We start from the raw sequence: 12,623 nt of genomic DNA, 5'->3' as shown, positions 1-12,623 counted from the left end.
TTTTTAAAGGATGAACAATTTTAGGTCTGGAAAAGCTTTAGACTTCACTTATTTAGTCACTCATTCATTCAACAAAAATTCCAAAGATTAAAAAAAGAATCACGATTCTATGCACTGGCATTACACCAATGTATGAAACAAATTGCCAAAAAAATCCAATGCCTTTGTGGAACTTACCATCCAGTTCAGGACAGAGGAAGGAGAAAGAAAACAAACAATAAATGTAGGAAATGAGTAAAGACAGCAGTAGGCTAGAAGCTGATAAGAATATTGGGAAAAAGCAACACGGGGGGTTGGGAACTTGGAATCCTAAGAGGTAAAATAAAGAGGCTTGACTTTTGATTGGCATTTACCGTGCTAAGCAGGCACTCATTTCCCTAAATCTCCATCACAAACCCCTGTCCTCTGATCAGATGAGGGATTATCCTGGACAGAGTCAGGATTTGCCAGCAACTCACCGACCAAAAGGCAAAAGCAGAATCAGGGCCAACGACGTGCCAAAGATGCCCTGCACAGTTAGAGGCTGGCTGGGCGGATGTCGGGGTGGTGGGAAACGGTGAGGACAGGGGGAGCCAGGAGCCAGTCTGGATCTTACCCTGGTCGGACAGTTTCTGCTGTTTTATTTATCACGTCTCCTTAATATCCCGGAGGCAGAAAGGATGACTTACCAAGAAAAACTTGAAAACCACGCTTTTCTCAACAACTATTGCCCATCTTACATTTAAGTATATTGACAGTTCGTCACTAAAAGTGGACATTCATGGGGGAAAGAAAGTTCTAAAATCACTTTGATCCTTGGAGAGGAAAGGCTTAGGAGGCTCCCCTCTGGAGCTGCGGAAGCCGCGCCCACCCGCCTGAGTGTGCTGGGCTCACGTTCTGCGTGAAGTCTTACTCCTAATGCACTGATTCAATTTTTTCACTATTACTTTCAACCTTCTCACCTCTGTAATATAAAACCATGATTTCATACAGGTAGTTCGGGGGTTTATTTTATTTCCTTCTATAGAAGTTTAGCTTATTGTTTTGGGGGGTAAGGTAATAAGGTTTATGTATGTATTATTTTTTCAGTGGAGGTGCTGGGGCTTGAAGGATCGAAGCCAGGACCTCGTGCCTGCTCAGCACGCGCTCTCCCGCTGAGCTATGCCGTCCCCTTTCTTTTTCTTTTTTCCCCCTGTCTTACTTGGTCAGTTAGATAAAGCACGACTGCGATATTCTTGCCAGTTTACTTTATTCTGTTAAATGTTTAGCGTGTGCTTTCGCACAAGGAGAAATATACTAGTTAAGAAACCTCCCCATCAGACACGTGCACTCTCTGATTTCATTGTATCAGTTTGTGCAGGTAAAGGTCTTCCTAGTCACTTAGCCTCCAAAGGGGTCCTAGCTTGGTCACCAGCATAGAACAGCTTGGCCAGATAATGGAACTACATAATCATCTACTGTTTGGAGCCCTAAATAAGAATTTTTACAGTGGGAAGCCCTGGTGCACATTGAAGAAAATGCCTATTTAAGTCATCACCAATCGTTATTTGGAAAATTAAAAATTTTCAAAGTCAACTGTTATTAATTTAGTGGATGGCACAGTGAAATTGTAAACAGATGTCTCTCGGGAACACGGTCTACTTGGTAGAGAAATTCCACAGGTTTATTTAAATTTGATTTGGTGTTCATTAACACACTATTCATAGCCTATAGAGTTTTCAAACTCAAATTCCTATTTTTATTTTTTGAGCTTAAATGCACAATATATTATTTTCTCTTTTCAGGGGGGAGCAGAACATAATATTCCTGTCGTCATTTCAAAAATCTCCAAGGAGCAAAGAGGTAAAAGTGTTAAGAAAACTGTACCATAGCCGTTCCTTTGTACGTCACTGTCACTGAAGAGTAAAGATGGTAGTTAAGGGCCAGCAAGTCCTGTGTGACTGGCCAGCTCCTGGTTCCCCGTGGCTGGGTCTGCTCGTCGAGTCTGCATCTTGCATCAGCCCAGGGGAGGCCGTCTGCCACAGGAGGGCGGGGATGAAGCGGTCAGAGCGCGTGGCTGTGTGGGAACTGGGGCCACATGCCTTCTCAGCGGTTTCATTAAACAAACGCAAACAAACCTAAGGGTTACAAGACATCAAATACAGGCAATGCCTGACACATAGGTACACACGTAGGCATTTCAGTCCTCATACGCAGTGTACCTCAGCCCTTATGGGATTCCATCCAGGAAGAACACTAAAGATGTAAAGCAGCTGTTCCAGTGGCTGAAATCCCTCGGACAGCCTAGTGCTTGGAAGGAAGCTTGGAGCTGGTTCCATCGCTGATGGACTGAATGTCTAGATCTGAACATTTGCATAGAAGCCTTAAAATTACAAGTACACGGGAGCATTTAGGCATCCATCCAGAGGAGAGGCCATTCTTTTTAAGATCTGAAACAATAACATTACGTGGAAATATCTCAGCATATGTTCACTATTGGAAATGAGTCATGATTGTTCTTGCACGACCCTGGCTTGTGGATCTTTTAAGACGCTCCCCATGTAAGACGTTTCACTTTTCCCCTTTATCAGTTTTGACTCTGTTTAATTAAAACTCCTCCCTTTGCATGACCATGCATAATCTGTTGTCCTTCTCCATCCACAGCGGAACTCTCAGGACTGCTGTTTATCGGGGATGCCATTCTGCAGGTAGACGTTTTACCACTAGTTTTCACGTACAGCCCACACGTGCAGTCAGTTCACAGTATTCCACGTGAAGCCGTGCCTGTCTTTCCATTGCAGATAAATGGGATTAATGTGAGAAAATGCCGACATGAAGAAGTGGTAAGTTTGCTTTGCTTGGTGCTGAAATCGTGACTTTCCGCACGGGCCGACGAGAACTGAGGGCAAGATACGACCTGGCCCAGTGGGCTATCGGATTTTCAAATGACCTTTTATTTGATCTTTCTTTGCATTAGCAACAGATCAGTGAGTATCACCCAGAACAGAATATAACTCAAAGAAATTCTTAAGGAGGGCCATTTGCTATGTTTTCCAGCTTTTCTGTGAACTTCTACCAGCCTGTATCCACTAAGTATATCTCGAAGTGATATACATCTCTAAACCTTGGCAAATGTTTAAAAGCTGATAAGGAATAAAATGCATGTTTCTAAAACCTCATACAGTAGCAGAGGCCATGGGGCAACATACAGTCTGTGTGTCCGTGTGTGTCCGTGTCTCTGTGTGTCTGTATGTGTCTGTGTGTCTGTGTGTGTCTGTCTGTGACAGGAGACAGAAGCAGACACAACACTCAGAGGCTCTCCATCCCAAGGCTCACGGGTGTAGCACTAGACAGAAAGGCCATCAGTGTTGACACAGTGTTTCCTGGATGTTGGTAAATGTGTAGATCTGAAGCCGGGGCCTAATTCACTCAGTTTAGGTGATCCAGGAATGTGTATTTTAACAACCAGCCCAGTGAGTGCACTGTCGGGGGAGGAGGGTGTGTAGCTGGGAGGGTGAGGACCGTCTCTCGGGGCCGAGGGAGGACGTGGAAAGTGAGACAGGAAGGAACAGGACAGGGTCTGGCTTTCACGAAACGTTTTTCACGGTTGATGAAATAACATGCATAGAACCTTCACTGAATTCCTGTCTCAGCTCACACGGGAGAGAGAGGAAAACTGTTTAAAGGTTTGCGCTCAAGGGTCAAACTACATGAAAGCACTGTAAGCCTGTGCTCCTCCGGGCTCTGGTTCATCTGGTTGTGGATGCGCTGCTCCTCTGCCGCCAGCGACTTGGAGAAAACTCTTCTGATATGTTTACATGTTTCAAACCTCAAAGGGTCAAGCGCAAGTGTCTGAAAAGTGCAGGCTCAGAGCAGCGCTGCTGGTGAGGGCTCTCCGCGCAGCCGTCACGGCCTGTCCCCAGGCATCACTCATCTGCTTTCTCAAAAGTCCCGAGGGGGCCCCCATTGCCACTCCATGGTGAACATCGCAGGTCGACATCAAACAGGACAGAGAAAAGCAGTGTTCGGAGCAGGCTTCAGACAAAGGGGGCCCAGCACAGCGCGAGCACTTTGCTCTGCAGATTCATATGCAAATTTCAAACACAGCTTTGTAAGCAGAGATGTTTTAACTTTAGGAGTTTTTCAGAAGAACAAAGTGATCTTAAGCTCATCGTCCAGGGAGCAGAAGCAAGGGCATCTTTTTGCAAAACCGCACGCTGCTCGGCAGAGTCGTGTCCGGACCTGCCCTTCAGAGCGGGCAGCAGACCCACACAGACGTGATGGGCTCTGATTAAATGTAGCGGCCTGGTGGGAGGTTGGACCCTGCAAGTCGTGCCACTTCTCAATGGTGTTCCTTTCCAAGGAAAAGAGGTTTAGACTTGTGCTGCAAACTGCATGTGGCTCTGCACGGTAAATGGTTTGTTGGTTTGTTTGTTTTGAGAGGTTTGACCTTCTCCTGAAATGTAGGTACTAGTATTCTTACTCAGTTCCAGCCTTTCACTTTCCAGCAGTTATTAATGCTTTTGTCTTCACTGTGAATTTCCTAAGCAGATGGATTTACCCCTCAGTGGGACTGAGATGTTGATCAAACATGTAAGACTCACAGGGAAGGAAGGCAGCACCGCGAGCTTATTGCAGAAAGCTGATTCCCGCCGAGAGACCAAGCACCCCTCGCAGCGCTGGAGAACTCAGGTTTATTACGCCTGCAGGCCCAGAGGAGTTAGCGCTCCAAGCTCTGGACCCTGTCTGTAGGTTTACACAGGCTTTTATAGGGTTTTAGGTCTCGATTAAGTTTGCGCCATATGCAAACGAGGTGTTAGAAATGGACCAGTCTGGAGTGAGCTTTTGGGAACCAATGGAATTTTAGGGGTAAATGCAAATGAGGTGTTAGAAATGGACCAGTCAGGAGTGAGTCTTTGGGAACCAATGGACTTTTGGGGGTAAGTTTCATTTTCCTAGAAGCAAGCCGTTTTACAGAAGCCCAAAAGCGGGAAGGTAATGGCCCTGCCTGTGAGGTCTTGCTGGTCCCTTTGTGGGTTTTGCTGCTTCAAGTTCAGAGGTGTAGATGGTTGTAAAATCTCATGCTGCCGCCCCCTCGTTCCTTATTCCTAGTCAATGCCTCACAGAGCTGTGAATTCAGGGAGAAACCAGGAAGGTGTGGCACTAGGTGGTCTGCACATGTGACTTTTCTTTTATTCAGCCACTTGTGCAGGGACTTGGTCAGAGGGCCTGCATCATTCTTAGATGCTGTCAACAGTGTAGCAACAGTGTTGCACTTCCACCAGTAGTAACAGGAGGTTTCCCATTTCTCCAGCTAGCAGTTGGTGTTACCGGTTTTGTGGATCTGAACCATGTGTGTAGTGGTATCTCGTTCCATTTTAATTTACAATTTCTTTAAGATGAATGATGTGGGGCATCTTTTCAGATGCAAATTTGCTCTCTTTGTATTTTCTTTGGTGCTGTCTGTTCACAAACTTGTCCAGTTTTAAATTCTGTTATTTGTTTTCTTACTATTGAACGTGACACATTCTTTATGTATATTGGAGGTATCTCCCTGTAAGTATTGGATACAACACCAAATATATGCTTTAAAGATATTTTCTCCGTCTCTGTGGGTGGGTTGCCTTTTAATTTTCTTAAAAGTGTATTTTGCGGAACGAAAGGTTTTTATTTTAATGAAGTCTAACACATCCATTACCAGATGGCCATAAAGATAGCTTTATTTCTTTCTCTAAGTCTATGTCACTTTTATTTATTTGTTATTGTCGTATTGCACTAGCCTGGGCTTCCAGCATGATTTGAACAGGTATTGTGAGAAAATATGCCTTTTTCTTGTTCCTGGGCTCAGTGGGAAAGAGTCCAGTTTCTCACCATAAAGTATGACGTTAGCTGTGGGTGTTTTGTAGAAGTTCTTTGTCAGGTTGAAGAGGTTCCCCTATGTTCCTAGTTTGCAGTGAATTTTAATCATGGTTGTATATTGAGTTCTTTCAAATGCTTCTTCTGCCTTAGTTGATATGACCATACTTGTTTTGTTTTTCAGACTTTTGATATGTGGATTATATCGGTTGAATTAAAAATGTTAAATCATCCTTGCTTGCCTGAAATAAGCCCAATCTGATGCGATATACAGTCCCTTTTAGACGTTGTCGGGCTTGATGTGCTGATGATTTTTTGAAAATCATTGCATAAATGCTCATGAGACATATTGCTCTTAATTTTCTTTTTCTGTAATGTTTTTAAAATTGTTTTTGGTATTAGGATAATGCTGGCATCAAAAAATGCCTTAGGAAGGGTTGCCTCTGCCTCTGTGTTCTAGACGAGATCGTGGATGGCTGGTATTAATTACTTCTTCACCAAATATGTGATAGAATGCCCAAGGACATTTTCTGGATTGGATGCTTTTTTCTAGTGTTATTATTATTGGTTCCATTTCTTTACTACTAAAGAATATAGGCTATTTCCAGAGTATCTGTCTCTCCTCGCATGAGTTTTAGCAGTTGTGTCTTTCAAAGAACCGATCCAAGTCATCTAGGTTATCAGGGTTGTGGGCTTAGAATTGTTCACAGTGTTCCCTTCTTAACCTTTTCTTAACGTCCATGGAATCAACAGAGATGCCCCTCTTTCATCTGTGATATTGGTCATTTGCATTTTCCCTACTTCTTAGTCTGGTGGGAGGTTCACTGATGTTTATTGATCATTTCAAAGAAGAAGTGTTTAGTTTTGATAACTTTTTTCTGTTGTGTGTGTGTGTTTTCCAGCTCACTGATTTCCTCTGTGATTTTGTTTCCTGTGTTCTTTGGGCTTTGACTGCTCCACTGTTTCTAGTTCCCTAAGCGGAAGCTTAGATCATCGACTTTAATCTCCTTTATGAGTATATGAATGTATCGCCATATAAACACATTTTACATGAATTTCTCTCTAAACATTGCTTTCACTGCTTCCCACAAATTTTGAAAAGTTCTACTTCATTTTTATTTAATTCAAAATATTTTTAAATTTCTCTCCGGACTTTTTCTTTGACTCCTGTGTTAGATGGAAAGGTATTCTCCAGATGTTTGTGGGACTTCCGAGCTATCTTTCTGGAACCGACTGCTACTTTAAGTTCTTTGTTGTCCAGGGGCACAGTGTGTAGATTTACATTCTTTCAAAATTGTTAAGTTTTGTTTCTGGCCTAGAATCTGGTCTGTCTGTGAATTTTTTATATGAGCTTGGGAAGAACAGAAAAATCCAATGCATTTTGCTGTCTTTGGATGGAGTATTGGGCCAAAGTCTGTTACCGCCGTTCCCTCCTTATCGGCAGTCTGGCTTTCCTGGATTCAGTGACCCGCGTCAACCACAGTCCAAAGATACTAAAGAATTCCGGAAGAAAGCGTCCGCGCGTTTTACGTGGTGCGCCCGCTGGGTGCGGCGCTGACGTCCCCGCTGCAGCGCGTCCGCGGGGGCCGCGTCTCCCTGCTCCGCGCCGCGCCCGCCGTCACCCCACCGCCGCGGGGCTGTTAGGTCTGCTGTCCGCTGTCGCCCTGCGTGCGATCAGGTGCCCCCGAGTTTGCTCAGGAACGTCCCCGGAGCGCAGGAAGCGCGGCACTGCGGCTCGCTGAGCCACAGAGAAGCGGTGAAGTGCCTCCTGCAGGTGAAAAGCGGCGCTCGGGGCGCGGCGCCGAGAGGGGGGCGCGAGCTGGGCTGCCGACACCCGCCCGGAGAACGGGCCTTCCGCCCGAAACTGCCAGGAAGGAGACGGGAACGTGCCCCAGGTTTGCCGTTGCCCCTCACGCTGCGAGAGTTAGGGCCGCGGTTCCGGGGTTACGTTGCGGTGCTTCATTAAGACGGAAAAGGCGTTAACTTTGTGCGGTAGGATCATTTGAGAGCGAGAGAAGCCACATTCACATGACTTTGTGACAGGATACGGTTCCAGTTGTTCCATTTAATTGTTAGTCATTGTTGTTCGTCTCTTGTTGTGTCTAATTTATAATTAAACTTCATCACAGGTGGGTACGTCCGGGATAAAACCGTCCACACAGGGCTCCGGGGTGCCCGGGGCTCCAGCCATCACAGGGGTGGTGGGGCGCGCCCCCTGTGGACGGGGGTGGTACTGCATAGCGCTTGAGCGACTGCTGTTCAGTCAACTCGGTCCTCACCGAGTCGCTGGCTGCTTGAACTCTGATACTGGATACGTCTGCTTCTCCTCTGAGTTCTGTCAGTATTTGCCGCATATATTTTGCCGCTTTGTTGTTAGGTGTTTAGCATCACTACGTATCCACAGGGAGTCCACCACTTAATTGCTGTTTAATGCTTCTCTTCAGCCTGGATGATTTTTCCCGTTCTCAGGTCGGCTTTGTGCGTTCGTTTCCTGTGACAAATGCACTATACTAATGCGGGACGTTGTAACAGGGGAAGCTGAGTGTAGGCTGTACGGGAACCCTGTACTATTTTTGTTCAATTTTGTATAAACCTGCAACTGTTCCAGCATTAAATATTTGTATTAAACATGAATAGAATGGCACTTACCATGATCTCATTTTCTTTTCCTTGTCTTTGACTTTTGTTTGCACTGCCTCCCATCAGAAGACCAGCATCTTGGGAGTGAGAACCGTCTCTCTTCCCTCCAGTGCTCTGCGCGCTGACCCAGGGCAGGCGAGCATGAGCCGCGGGCGCAGCAAACGAGACAGCCCCGCTGGTGCCAGGGTTCTCCTCCCCTGTTGTAAACCTCACTCCCGCTTCGCTTCTCACTCTTTCCAAATAATTCCCACAGCTTTCGTATCAACCGACATAGAAGCTTTTACCAACTTAAGAAAAGTTTCAGACAGCAGCCCTTGGCCTGCTGGTTTTAAAACACTGTCTTCCTTCTCCCACCAAGAGCCGCGGGGTAGAGTGGAGGCAACGGCACCCCGTCTCCACCTACCGCTCGCGGAAGCTCCCTTTGAGGTGCTCTTCGGGCTCTGAGTCATTCTTAATGCGTCTCTACATTTGGTTGCTTCCGGATTTAATCCGGCTCCATTCTTCAGTTGCACATTTTAAGGTTTGAGTTCCTGCTTATCTGCTTCTGTGTCCCCGCTGAGGCTTTCTGAATGAGATGCCAGGTCTGGCGAGACTTTGTTTGAGACCCTTTCTGCTCCTGAAACCCGACCGCGGCCTTCCTTCTCCCCGCTGGAGTGACGTGCTGGTCGTCACGCAGGGGTGCTGTGCGGTGCTTTGCCTTCAGGACTTCTGGGACAACGCCCTGCCCTTTCTTCAGCGGTGAGCTGTGTCCGTGGAGCGCGCACAGCCGAGGGCGGGCGAGGGGGTGCGGGCAGCAGGGGGCAGCCCGCCGGCTGCTCCCTGAGCCGGGCCCGCCGCGGGGCGGGGGCCCCGGGGGTGTGGGCAGAACCAGGGTCAAACCCGAGTTCTTCCCATTCCACATAGTGTGATTTCTGACCAAACACAAAGGTTTCCCCACACTGAGTGAATCTGAAGACAGTAAAGTGAAAATACAGGTACTGTATTTACTGGGGAAAATGTGTATATTAGCAGGTCCGTGCAGTTCAAAGGAGTGCTGCTCCAGGGTCCCTGTGTTTACAGACGTTGCCTCTTTCTCTTTCTCAGGGTGAGTGGTGTGTCCTCAGGCTGCCACTGGCTTGGTTTTCTGGGGGCTTATCCCGTGTTAGACAGCTCAGCAGTCCAAGTGTGGGAGACCTGCTTGTGGCTCTGAAGGTGAGAAAGTGAACGTGCAGGCCTAGTCAGAGGCTGCCGAGTGCGTCTCACTGGTGCCCCATGCATGTGTTGAATGAAGTACTTTATTAGTAAAGTACTTCTACTCTGGAGGTACACAGAGGTTCTATACTAAAGCATTTTATGTGAAACCCTTCTTTCCGTTTAAACTAATCCAATTATTTTTCTAGCATTAGGTACGTTTGTGAAGTAAGCACAAGACACCAGGCTCTTCTCTGAGCATCTCCCTGGTGCTGAACCACCTGGTCTTCGTGAAGTCGCTGGGGAGAAGCGACTACCGCTGTTGGTTCACAGGGAGCAGGTGTGTCCTAGAGGGATAAGTCAGTGCCCCGGGCTGTTCAGCTGGCCAGTTGCGGAGAGAGAACTCAGATGAACAGAATCTCACGCTAAGGCTCAGGTTTTAACAAGGACTTGCCATCTAGAGTGAACGGTTTGGGTGATTTTGTTACAGTAATCTTTCTTCCAAAGACATAGTCAAAGTTAAAGTTCTTGGCTTTTTTTTTTTTTCTTTTCTTTTTCGTTAGGAATGTGATAGAGTTTGGGTGTTAAGGGACTCTTCTGATTATTCAGATTTCTGTTCTGAATCTCATCTAATGCCAACCATTTTTTAAAAACCTGAAGTGTAGTTTGTTTCAAACATTGTGTCAATTTCTGGTGTACAGCATAGTGATTCAGTTATACATATACATATGTTCCTTGTCATATTCTTTTTCATTATAGGCCATTATAAGATATTGAGTATAGTTCCCTGTGCTATATAGTAGGACCTTGCTGTTTATCTATTTTCTTTTATTTTTTAAAAAAATTTTAATTGAAGTCTAGTCAGTTCACAATGTTGCATCAATTTCTGGTGTCCAGCATCATGTTTCAGTCATACACATACATACATATATTCCTTTTCATTACAGGTTACTACCAGATATTGTATATAGCTCCCTGTGCTATATACAGGGAACTATACACAAGATAAACTTGTTGTTTATCTATTTTATATAGAGTAGTTAGTATCTGCAAATCTCAAAATCCCAATTTACCCCTTCTCATACCCTTTCTGCCCTGGTAACCATGAGTTTGTTTTCTATGTGAGTCTGTTTCTATTTTACAGATAAGTTCATTTGTGTCCTTTTTTTTTTTTTAGGTTCTACATGTAAGTGATATCATATGGTGTTTGTTTTTCTCTTTCTGGCTACTTCACTTGGTATGAAAATATCCAGGTCCATCCGTGTTGCTGCAAACGGCATTATTTTATTCTTTTTTATGGCTGAGTAGTATTCCACTGTATAAATATACCACAGCTTCTCTCTAACCATTTTTAAGTGCTCCAAATCTGTAACATGTTTTGTGTGAACAAAAAAATGCCTTCTCTCCTGCAGCCTCTGGAATGGGTTTCTTAGTGCCTGTTCTTCACTTCTGTCCCCTTGGGGGGACATTCTTGGCTGTTTTCTCTGTCCTATCCAGCTTTCCTCGCCACCTCAGTGTCCCCGATGGCTTGTCTACCTGTGTCTGTAGAGCCTTAGGTTTAATGTGGTGTGAGATCTGTGTATCCTGCTTCCTCATGACTCCTTGGGGGTCCCTGTCCCGTCCTCTGATCTGCCAGCCCAGGCTTGAGTCCAGTGCCATTGTGGCTCCTGGGCCCGGCTGCCATCACCCCCTCGGAGTCCTCTGTCTCCGGCTGGCTGTGGGGCTCTGCTCCTCGTCTGTGCACTGCCTCGCTCCTCTGCTGACACTGTCCCCAAATCCCTGACTTCATCCTCCTGTCTGAAATATCTAGTTTCTATGACAAGATCTTGACAGTTCCAGATACTTATCTATGTTTCAGATTTTCCTGGGCCCTTAATGAATGCAGTTAGATTTTTTCACTGCAGAATTTCAGTAAATGTTTTGTTGATTAGGAGATTAAATTGGATGAGGAAAGTTTATAAAAATAGGTGAATTCCTAAGAATGGAGACTATAAAATCATCAGGCCTTAGTCTAAATGAGGAAAGAACACCTCAGGCTGGAACTCCATGCCGAATATCTTAAATGAAATGCTTGCATGTTGTTTCAGCCCTTCCTACCGCACATCTGACCTTCCAGCCCGTGTTAAGCCTCTCCCTCCATGCCCCCATCCCTGCCTTCGCCCCCACGCTATCCTTGCCCTGACTGTGGGGCCCAAGGGGATCGGGCAGATGCCATCAGCTTGTCCTTCTCCAGCAGGAGCAGATTTAACTCTGGGCAGCCCACGGTCAGGTGCAAGCAGCTGCCTTTGGGAGAGGTTCGGCCACTTTTAGTCCACGATGTGAGATATCTTGAAAATCACAGGAGAGAAATATGCCTGCGTCCACTGCAGCAGTCGGAGGTGTAATGCTTGGTTCACTTGAATTTATTTACTATTTACCCGGAGAGGCTTTTGGGCAAGGGACATACAGCATCATAAAAATCCAGAGAAAATAAACGGAAACAACCTGCTGGTTAGCACTAAAATAATTAGATGAGACACACCTTGGCATGAAAATGGCAACAACGCAAAGCTTGCGGAAAGCACTTATGTCTCAGGTCTTTCCCTCACACTGGCTCGATGCTGAAGGTCTGGTCAAAGGCGTGTTATATTCCTAACAGAAGTCACCTTTGATGCCCAGTCTAATCTATACAATTATAATTAAAACCTTAAAATGGTTAAAAATTGTTTATTTTCACAACCGAAATTAGCCTGTATTTAACAATAAAAAATATTTCATTGAAAGAATTACAGGTGGTAGAAATGAGGGAACACACCTTGAAGCTAATGTAGCTTAAATACTATGAGAGACACAAAACCATGATTAGCATTATTTTTATTAACAAACAGGTATTGAGTATCCAATGTACACATCACAGCTCTCGGAGAAGATTATCAGACTAGAAACTCTTTTCTTTTCGCAGAGTGTGTCTTTTGAGAGGATAGCCCCCGCAAAGCAGAGCTGCCGTAGTTTGAACACAA

At 45.5% G+C, this 12,623-nt stretch overlaps 1 protein-coding gene across 10 annotated transcripts in view; it reads left to right on the top strand.

Annotated features, from left to right (window-relative positions):
• SNTG1 (syntrophin gamma 1) overlaps positions 1-12,623 on the top strand; it is a 315,377-nt gene that overhangs the window by 225,451 nt on the left and 77,303 nt on the right. For all 10 annotated transcript variants that reach the window (XM_072952001.1, XM_072952000.1, XM_072952003.1 and 7 more), the window contains 3 exons: positions 1,764-1,821; positions 2,623-2,666; positions 2,760-2,801. In XM_072952001.1, coding sequence (XP_072808102.1) covers positions 1,764-1,821; positions 2,623-2,666; positions 2,760-2,801 — 144 coding nt within the window. The remainder of the gene's footprint in view (positions 1-1,763; positions 1,822-2,622; positions 2,667-2,759; positions 2,802-12,623) is intronic.

Source organism: Vicugna pacos, chromosome 29 (assembly GCF_048564905.1).
Source record: "Vicugna pacos chromosome 29, VicPac4, whole genome shotgun sequence".
NCBI lineage: Eukaryota > Metazoa > Chordata > Mammalia > Artiodactyla > Camelidae > Vicugna > Vicugna pacos.
Note: the sequence above shows the minus strand (reverse complement) of the source record. Positions and strands in the feature narration are given on the sequence as shown.